Raw genomic sequence first — 9,522 nt, 5'->3', positions numbered from 1 at the left:
GGCCCGGGCTGGGGATTCGAACCCGCCACCTTGGGTGTATGTGGCTGGCCCCTTAGCCGCTTGAGCCACAGGCGCCGAGCCAGCTTCTACTTTTTAAGCCTGCACTCTTAATTCTTGTTTCATAGATCCCTTCTTTTTCATTTCTGTGAATATTCCTCCTCTTTCTAGATTTTTAACTTCTTTTTTTTTGAGACAGAGCCTCAAGCTGTCCCCTTGGGTAGAGTGCTGTGACATTAACAGCTCACAGCAACCTCCAACTCCTGGGCTCAAGTGAGTCTCCTGCCTCCGCCTCCCAAGTAGCTGGAACCACAGGCGCCCACCATAATGGTGGTGGTTGCAGCCATCATTGTTGTTTGGTGAGCCCCGGTTGGATTCGAACCCTCTACCTTAGGTGTATGTGGCTGGCGCCTTAGCCACTTGAGCCCCAAGCACCGAGCCTATTTTTAACTTCTTAATCTCTAGAATTCACTACTTTCTGCTTGTGCTTCTTCTGGTAGTTTCTAATTATGTCTGACCACCCCCAACCCCAGGAAGTTTTTTAAAGGTTACAGCACACTACATTGCTCCTTCCTCAACTTGTTCACATGTAAAGTTAACAAATAGTTGATTTCTGTTACTTCCAGTTTTCTTTTAATCTCCAGTTTCTTGATTCCCTTTAACATTTTGTTTCTGCCTCTGCCACCCTACTGGATTCTCCTAGCCTATGCCTACTATTACCCTTCTCTGGTCTTGGCTTCAGTGGTGTGACTCTTGTTTTTTCCAACCTCCTTAAAGGCTTCCTTGTCAGCTTCCTTTCTTCCTACTCTGCTTGATCAGGATTAGTCATTGAGGAACAGTCCCTGACCCTCCTTTTTTCCACTATATCCCTTGCTTACACTTTATGTCCTTTTTCCTCCTGAGTTCATTTTGTAAGCTTTCTGGAATAGCTGGAACAACTTGCTTTTCCTTTTTTTTAATCTTTTTTTTTTTGAGACAGTCTCACTTTGTCATCCCTGGTAGAGTACCATGCCTTCATAACTCACAGCAACCTCAAACTCTTGCCTCAAACAAACCTCTTACGTCAGCCTCCCAAGTAGCTGGGACTACAGGTGCCTGCCACAGTACCTGGCTATTTCTAGAGACAGAGTTTCAATCTTGCTCAGGCTAGTCTCGAACTCTTGAGCTCAAGCAATCCGCCTGCCTCAGCTTCCCAGAGTGTTAGGGTTACAGGCATAAGCCACTGCATATGATCTAGCTTATTTTTCTTAAAGAATCTATATTCTGTCAATAATTGTGTAAATTCACTGACATAGCCTCTTGCTACTTACATTTAAAAAAAATTTTTTTTTTGGAGACAGAGCCTTAAGCTGTTGCCCTGGGTAGAATGCCATAGCGTCACAGCTCACAGTAACCTCTAACTCCTAGGCTCAAGCGATTTTCCTGCCTCCGCCTCCCAAGTAGCTGGGACTATAGGCGCCCGCCACAAAGCCCAGCTGGTTTTTCGTTGCAGCCGTTGTTGTTTGGTGGGTCTGGGCTGGATTTGAACCCACCAGCTCAGGTGTATGTGGCCAGCACTTTAACTGCTTGAGCCACAAGCGCCAAGCCTACAAAGGTATTTTTATACATTTGTTTATGTACTTTGGTTTGTATATTATCTAATTCAGTATATGTATATATATATATTTATTTATTTATTTATTTTATTTTTTTATTTTTTGAGACAGAGTCTCACTATGTTGCCTATAGTCACAGAGTGCTGTGGTGTCACAGAGTGCTGTGGTGTCACAGTTCACAGTAACCTCCAAGTCTTGGGCTTAAGGGATTCTCTTGCCTCAGCCTTCCAAGTAGCTGGGACTACAGGTGCCCGCCACAATGTCTGGCTATTTTTTTGTTGCAATTGTTTAGCTGGCCCGGGCTGGGTACGAACCCACCACCCTCAGTGTGGTGTGGCTGGTACTGTAACCACTGTGCTACAGGTGCTGAGCCAAATTCAGTATTTTTTTAATAACCTCTTATTTGTATGTTTATCCATTTATCCATAGAGTTTGAACACCTGGAAGTATCTTTTAAAGCTTTCTGATGTATAGTATCTGATAAATGTTCAGTAAATGGTTGTTAATGATCAGTGAAAATTTGGGGTGAAATTAATTATTAGGGTATATTAAGTGGCCTCCAGTCTTTTTCCATTGATCTTTTCCTATTGATGAGAATAATAGTAAGCAATTTTTTTTTCAGCATAACTATTAGGTACCAAACATAATTTATAAATTTTCATCTGCTTTTAACTTTCACAGCAGCTCTGTGAAATGATTCTTTCATCACCTCCTTTACAATGGAGGAAAATGAAGTTTAGGGAAACATAAGTAATTTACTGAAGTCTCTATGTGCAGACTTTTCTGATTCCAAAGTTCATATTCCTGAATGCTGTATTCTAAGAATGCTATTGTTTATTTTTAAAGATTTTTGTTTGTTGTTTTTTTTTAAGGAATGCCACACTGAAGGAGTGCTGATAATTCAGCTAAAATCTCAGTCCATACCACAGGGATAAATGGATTGTGGCTGCCAAGTGTTCATAGCAATGTCACTTTTGGGGGGTGTAGGGAGAAAAAAACAACTCAATCCAGGAAGAAATGCCTAGAAGAGCCACTTGATTTACTTCCTGCCTTTATCCATGTCCTTAGTTTGAAGTATCTATTTAAGAACCCATCTGCCACTAGTAATGTGTTTAACTTTGACACAAAGTCAGATTCTAGGCTCAGTGCTGGTGGCTCAAGCAGCTAAGGCATCAGCCACATACACCTAAGCTGGCGGGTTTGAATCCAGCCCGGGCCCACCAAACAACAATGACGGCTGCAACCAAAAAATAGCCGGACATTGTGGCGGACTCCTGTAGTCCGAGCTACTTGGGAGGCGGAGGCAGGAGACTCGCTTGAGCCCAGGAGTTGGAGGTTGCTGGGAGCTGTGATGCCATGGCACTCTACCCAGGGGGATAGCTTGAGGCTCTGTCTCAAAAAAAAAAAAAAGTCAGATTCTATAATCCTGCTTTCCTTGTGTCAGTTTTCCCAGATTTCAGGTGATAGTGCCAACCATTCTTCTAGAGTATTCTCAGAGCTGGAACTACCAAACAAGTTTATCCATTAAGTAGTGCCAGGAATTGGTTAGCTTCCTGGAAACAGAATTTGTCAACCTGATAAACTAGCTCTAATAATAGCATCATCTTATACAGAATTAGAAATTATTTCTTCAGTTATACTGGTGGATTTAACTTGAAAAGTGTGCGTGTGTGTTCATGTCTATCTTGATTCAATATCTGAATTGGGATGACTGAAATTTTATATTCTTAGCATAGTTAATGTTGATACTGAAAACTCTGTGCATTCTGTTTTTAGGAATATTGTTGGGTGCTCCCCAGAAAACACCTACCTAGTCATAATCCTCCTTAATATTGATCACAGTTTATTGTTACAGTAGGCTCTATTAATTGTATATATATTACATTTAATAATATATAAGCCTGGTTTGATGGCTGTGTCTCAAGTGGCTAAGTCGCCAGCCACATACACCTGAGCTGGCAGGTTTGAATCCAGCCTGGGCCCACCAAACAACAATGATGGCTGCAACCAAAAAATAGCTGAGCATTGTGGTGGGCACCTATAGTCCCAGCTACTTGGGAGGTGGAGGCAGGAGAATCGCTTGAGCCCAGGAGTTAGAGGTTGCTGTGAGCTGTGATGCCACAGCACTCTACCCAGGGTGAAAGCTTAAGGCTCTGTCTCAAAAAAAAAAAAATTATATATATCTATAAGGCAATTTCATATATAAGCCTATATATAATATATACATGTATAAGCTAATCTTCCTAGCTTAGATGTTATGCTCTAGTTTTTATTTTATTTGCTTATTTTTTAAATGTGCAGTGTACAGCAAGATATGCTCTCACTTTTAAACCTTGGTTGTGAGGCTACAAAACAAAAAAAAATCCAAGCAAGTTCCCTTTCTTTAAAGAAGCTATAGGGAAATTGCTAGATGATATAAAATAATCAGTGGGATTTTGAGTTTTAATTTTTGATAAATGTCTTTTAGTAGATACTCCCTTCCTCCTTGTTATCTCCTTTATTGCATGCTTTCACTGCCACAGCTATGACACTCTTAAACATATATACTTTGTAGATGTTTTGATGTTGAATCATATGGGAAGCAAGCTGCTCTTGTGTTTTTCCTACAAGTTTTATTTTATTTTATTTTTGAGACAGAGTCTCTCTATGTTGCCCTCAGCAGAGTGCAGTGGCATCACAGCTCCCAGCAACCTCCAACTCTTGGGTTTAAGTGATTCTCTTGCCTCAGCCTCCCAAGTAGCTGGGGCTACAGGCGTCTACCACAACGCCTGGCTATTTTTGTTGTTGTTGTTGTTGTTGTTGCAGTTGTCGTTGTTTAGCTGGCCCAGGCTGGGTTCGAATCTGCCAGCCTCGGTGCATGTGGCTGGTGCTGTAACCACTGTGCTACAGGTACTGAGCCATTCCTGCAAGTTTTAAATCTAATTTTACTTTTCAGAACAAGCAAAAATCTCTTCAGGCACCTTTGTCATTCCTTTTCTGTGCCTCTCCAGAGAGCATGAGGGCACCTGAAACAGATTTGGCCTAAGAAGAGGGTAAAGGCAAATAATGTGGAAGAAGAGACTCGAGCTCTTTGACTTCCTATACATCATACTGTGCTTGGAGCCTGATGTGGGGCATGCACCCAGCTACTTGGGAGGTTGAGCCCAGGAGTTTGAGGTTGCAATGAGCTATGATGATGCCACTTGCTGCACTCTAGCTGGGGCGACAGAGTGAGACTCTTGTCTCTAAAAAAGAATATTGAGACTTCATGCTGTTCTGTCCTTTCCATGGGGTATTAGAATATTTCCAAGGGACAGTGATAAAGGGCAGGAGATAGACACTCTCTAAGGTGTGCCCCAAGTCCTCAAATGACTCACTTGTCACCAAAGCAAGTGTAAAAACTCATCCCTCATATTCCCTTCAAGATGACCAGATGTATTTATTTCCAAATGCTATTTGAGTGGACGAAAGTCTCTTGAAAGACCTGGGAAATTTTGAAAAATATAGAATTGGGCTGGTTTGGATTCTGAGTTTTGGTCATTTGTCTTCAATGCATGAGAAGTCTAGTACTCTACTATTTCAAGAAAAGGAGATTAAAAGTGATGTCAGGCCAGGCACAGTGGCTAACCTGTAATCCTAGCACTCTGGGAGGCCAAGGCAGGTAGATTGAGTGAGCTTAGGAGTTTGAGACCAGCCTGAGCAGGAGTGATACCCCATCTCTACTAAAAAATAAAAAAAAGTAGCCAGTCGTGGTGGCACACACTTGTAGTCCCAGCTACTCTGAAGGCTAAAGCAGAAGGACTGCTTAAGCCCAGGAGTTTAAGGTTGCCATGAGCTGTGATGCCACATCACTCTACCCAGGGCAACAGCATGAGACTCTGTCTCATAAATAAATAAATACATGCATAAATAAGTAAATGTAACATAATGTCAGTAATGTAGAGACAATGTATTACATGGTTCCTTAGAAAAGAAAAACAATAGAACTGCCCTTTGACTTCTCTTTGTGAAGCAGAAGGCCTATAAACTTGTCAAGAGTTTTAAAGAGCATTTAAAGGCTATGCTTGTGAAACAACTTCTGTTCAAAGCAGCTATCTGATGTCCATGTGTGGTACCTTTTATTATTATTATTATTGTTATTATATTGAGACAGAGTCTCACTCTGTTGCCCAGGTTAGAGTGCTGCAGTGTCAGCCTAGTCCATAGCATCCTCAAACTCCTAGGATCAAGCGATACTCCTGCTTCAGCCTCCTGTATAGTTGGGACTACAAGTGGCTGTCACAATGCCTGACTAATTTTTCTATTTTTTAGTAGAGATGGGGTCTCACTCTTACTCAGGCTGGTCTCGAATTCCTAAGCACAAGTGATCTTGCCTCAGCCTCTCAGAGTGGTAGGATTACGGGCAAAAAGCTAATGTGCCTAGCCATGTTTGATATCTTTTAAAAATGTGTTGTCCCACATATAATGCTTTAAGAATGAGCCTGGGACTGACTCTGTGTTAGCTCTCTATAGATTCATCTTCTTATTCAGTACCCCACTACACTGGACTGTGTTATTTTTCTTTCTTTTTTTTTTTTGCAGTTTTTGGCTGGGGGCTGGGTTTAAACCCATCACCTCCGGTATATGGGGCCGGTGCCCTACTCTTTTGAGCCACAGGCGCCACCCCAGGACTGTGTTATTTTTCAATCCAATTTTTCATCTATTTTTCCTGGATGAATTTCTCTGACACCAAATGATTGCCCTGCTGAAGTACCTACCTTCCTGGCCATGAACTGGTGAATATTGTTGCCAGAAACATGATTAACAGGCTGTTAAGAATCTATTAAAATTCAGATTGTCATAGTCTGATCTTTTGGGAAACATCAGCTGCATGTAATTTAAGTTACTGGGTTTGTCGTTTTACCTGGGCAGAATTCCCTAAATATTGTGAAAATGCTTTATTGGTCTGAATTTAATCTTAGTCCATGTGCTCTCATTCATTGCAGACGAGCAGGAGGCATTGAACTCTATCATGAAGGATCTGGTGGCCCTCCAGATGAGCCGACGTCTCCGGGTACCTGGATGTGAGACCATGAAGAACAAGGACACGGGTCACCCACATAGGCAGGTGTGTGTGGCCCTGGCAGAGATTACTATAATAGGTTTTTTTGAGAGAGTTTTTCAAATGGGATATATATGAAAAGCCAAAGATACTTCAATATGAGGCTTGAATTATGTTAGCCTTTCATTTCCCAGTCTATTAATTGGCAAGTGTGGGTCCATGATCTGGGGTCCCAAAATCTTGTTCATAGAATTTCTTCTATGGAGAATAATTCCAATAATTCCTTCACTTGTTATGGGGACAGTATTCATATACTTTTTTTCCCTTTTACTGATTATTTGGCACATACTCAGATTCATGATCCCTAACTCAGGTTTTTAGCTACTTTACAATATGTGCCCAGAAAAAATTGGCATTACCTTATGTGAAATATAATTAGGAAAGGAAATTTATTACATTGTCACATAGCATATTTCATAGGCAACAATGAGTGATTTTTGTTATTATTGTTTATAGTTGTTATCCCTTTCTTTTTTTTTTTTTTTTTTTTTTGAGACAGAGCCTCAAGCTGTCCCCCTGGGTAGAGTGCTGTGGCATTACAGCTCACAGCAACCTCCAACTCCTGGGCTCAAGTGAGTCTCCTGCCTCCGCCTCCCAAGTAGCTGGGACCACAGGCGCCCGCCACAACGCCCGGCTATTTTTTGGTTGCAGCCGTCGTTGTTTGGCGGGTCCGGGCTGGGGATTCGAACCCGCCACCTTAGGTGTACATGGCTGGCGCCTTAGCCGGTTGAGCCACAGGCGCCGAGCCTGTTATCCCTTTCTTAACTCAAGTAGTTCAGGAGTGCTTGTTTTATTTAGAGTTGTATGCTGCTTTAGGGAAATATTTTCTATTTTTGTTACTATTTTAATTTGTATGCCACTGAGAATCTTTCTCCTTCTCCTGCTATTTACGTCCCTGTTTCTAGAATACTTTAGCTTACAAAGAGGATTGATGGAGAGCTTTCCTACCTAGTAGGTGTCCAGTGCTATTTCATTTGACTATGGTGGACATGTTTGAAAATTTGTCCATAACATTCTCCCTGTTATTAGCTAACCTCCTCTCTTCCTCATTTGCACGTTGTCTACCAATTCTTCAGCGTACCCTTGATTCCTAGAAATAGCATAAGGCCCTAGAATTCTTTTTGTCTGAGGTCTGTTAGATATAGTTTCCTGCCTATAGGAATACTAGGGACCCTAGGAGGAGCAAGATCTTTTTTTCATGTTGTAACAGAAGGATTAGTTTAGAAAGCTGCTCTTATTATTGTACTTACTGTACAGAACTGGGGGAATAATTGATTAGGGCTCATTCTTGTACTATTTTCATGTGTTATTCTGTCTAATTGTGTGGGTTCTCCCTTGTAACTCACTTGTATTCAAAGCCACTTTTGGAAGGAATGTTTTACCAGAAATGAGTCCCCTCCCCCAGGCTTGAGCCTAATGACCTCACTTTCCTTCCTGTCTTCCTATGTGAAGTGTGCTTGCTAATGTTGCTCCAGTTAGCTGATCTTTCTGCAAACTGGACTATTAGCATGGATATCAGTTAATGGGTGAAAGGGGAAACTTTCTTGCACTGGAAGGCCAAAGAAGAGAGGTGGAGTGGTCCTGATAGCTCCTTGAAGGAGGATTACCTTTTAGGAATCCTTTTCTTAGAGCCTAAAGGCAATTATGTGTATAAAGAAAAGTTCTTTGTTACTGTGCCTGCTGTTGTGTTATTGGAGTGAAGTCAGTGGTTATGAAGGTAACAGGCTGTTTGTTCTGTTTGTTACGAAGTAATATTAACAAGAGGTACTGGCTCTTTGGACTCACAATTTACTTGAATATTGTAAAACTTTTTCTGTTGCATGGAGGATACAAATTATTAACCTCAGTTTTTTTGTTTTTAAAGAAAAAACACAACAGCAGCAGCTCAGCCCTTCTGAACAGCCCCACAGTAACAACAAGCTCATGTGCAGGGGCCAGTGAGAAAAAGAAATTTTTGGTAAGGACCCAAATTACCCATTAAAGCTGAAATGTACTTTTAAATTTGCCACCCATGCTACAAGAGGAATTCATTTCTCAGACAAGTTGTTTTAGTGGATTTGTAGGGAGCTCTGGTTACTCATAAACTGTGTTCTGTGCCTTTAGTCACTGTTTCTTGCTACAGTATTATATATATAGTCTCGATCAATGCTGTCCAATAAACTGTGTGTGATAACAGAGTGCTCTATATCTGCACTGTCCAATGTGATAGGTATTAACCAGCCACTTGTGGCTGTTGGGGAACAGAATTTAAAATTTAATTTAATTTAATTTAATTTAAGTAGCCACATGTGACTAATTTTTTTTTTTTTTTTTGGAGACAGAGTCTCACTTTGTTGTCTTTTGTAGAGTGCTGTAGTGTCATAGTTCACAGCAACCTCAAACTCTTGGGCTCAAGTGAGTCTCTTGCCTCAGCCTCCCAAGTAGCTGGGACTACAGGTGATGGCCACAGTGCCCAACTATTTTTATAGACGAGATCTTGCTGTAGCTCAGGCTGGTCTCAAACCTGTGAGCTCAGACAATCCACCTGTCTTGGCCTCTGTGTACTGTGTGAGGGACTGTTGATTGATTGAGCAAGAGATTATATGCTTAAAGATGTGTAGAGATTTGTTGGTACGTTCATTCTTTTCACATAGGTCATGAGTTTCTATGGATTGTGATAAACTCATCATGGGGAGTTTCTGTCTAGGGGGAATGTAAAGCTGTTGAAATGGAATGCCTGTGGCTCGGCGCCTATAGCTCAACCAGCTAAGGCGCCAGCCATGTACACCTAAGGTGGCGGGTTTGAATCCCCAGCCCGGACCTGCCAAACAACAATGACGGCTGCAACCAAAAAATAGCCGGGCGTTGTGG

The 9,522-nt window shown here is 41.6% G+C and overlaps 1 protein-coding gene across 1 annotated transcript in view; it reads left to right on the top strand.

Moving 5' to 3' along the window:
- MAP3K3 (mitogen-activated protein kinase kinase kinase 3) overlaps nt 1-9,522 on the top strand; it is an 80,061-nt gene that overhangs the window by 7,115 nt on the left and 63,424 nt on the right. Inside the window, exons 2-3 of the mRNA XM_023511221.1 lie at nt 6,557-6,678; nt 8,537-8,629. Coding sequence (XP_023366989.1) covers nt 6,557-6,678; nt 8,537-8,629 — 215 coding nt within the window. The remainder of the gene's footprint in view (nt 1-6,556; nt 6,679-8,536; nt 8,630-9,522) is intronic.

This window comes from Otolemur garnettii, unplaced genomic scaffold, assembly GCF_000181295.1.
Source record: "Otolemur garnettii isolate 467f Iridium unplaced genomic scaffold, OtoGar3 scaffold00018, whole genome shotgun sequence".
Classification (NCBI taxonomy): Eukaryota; Metazoa; Chordata; class Mammalia; order Primates; family Galagidae; genus Otolemur; species Otolemur garnettii.
The sequence above is the reverse complement of the archived record's forward strand: the minus strand, read 5'-3'. Positions and strand labels throughout refer to the sequence as shown.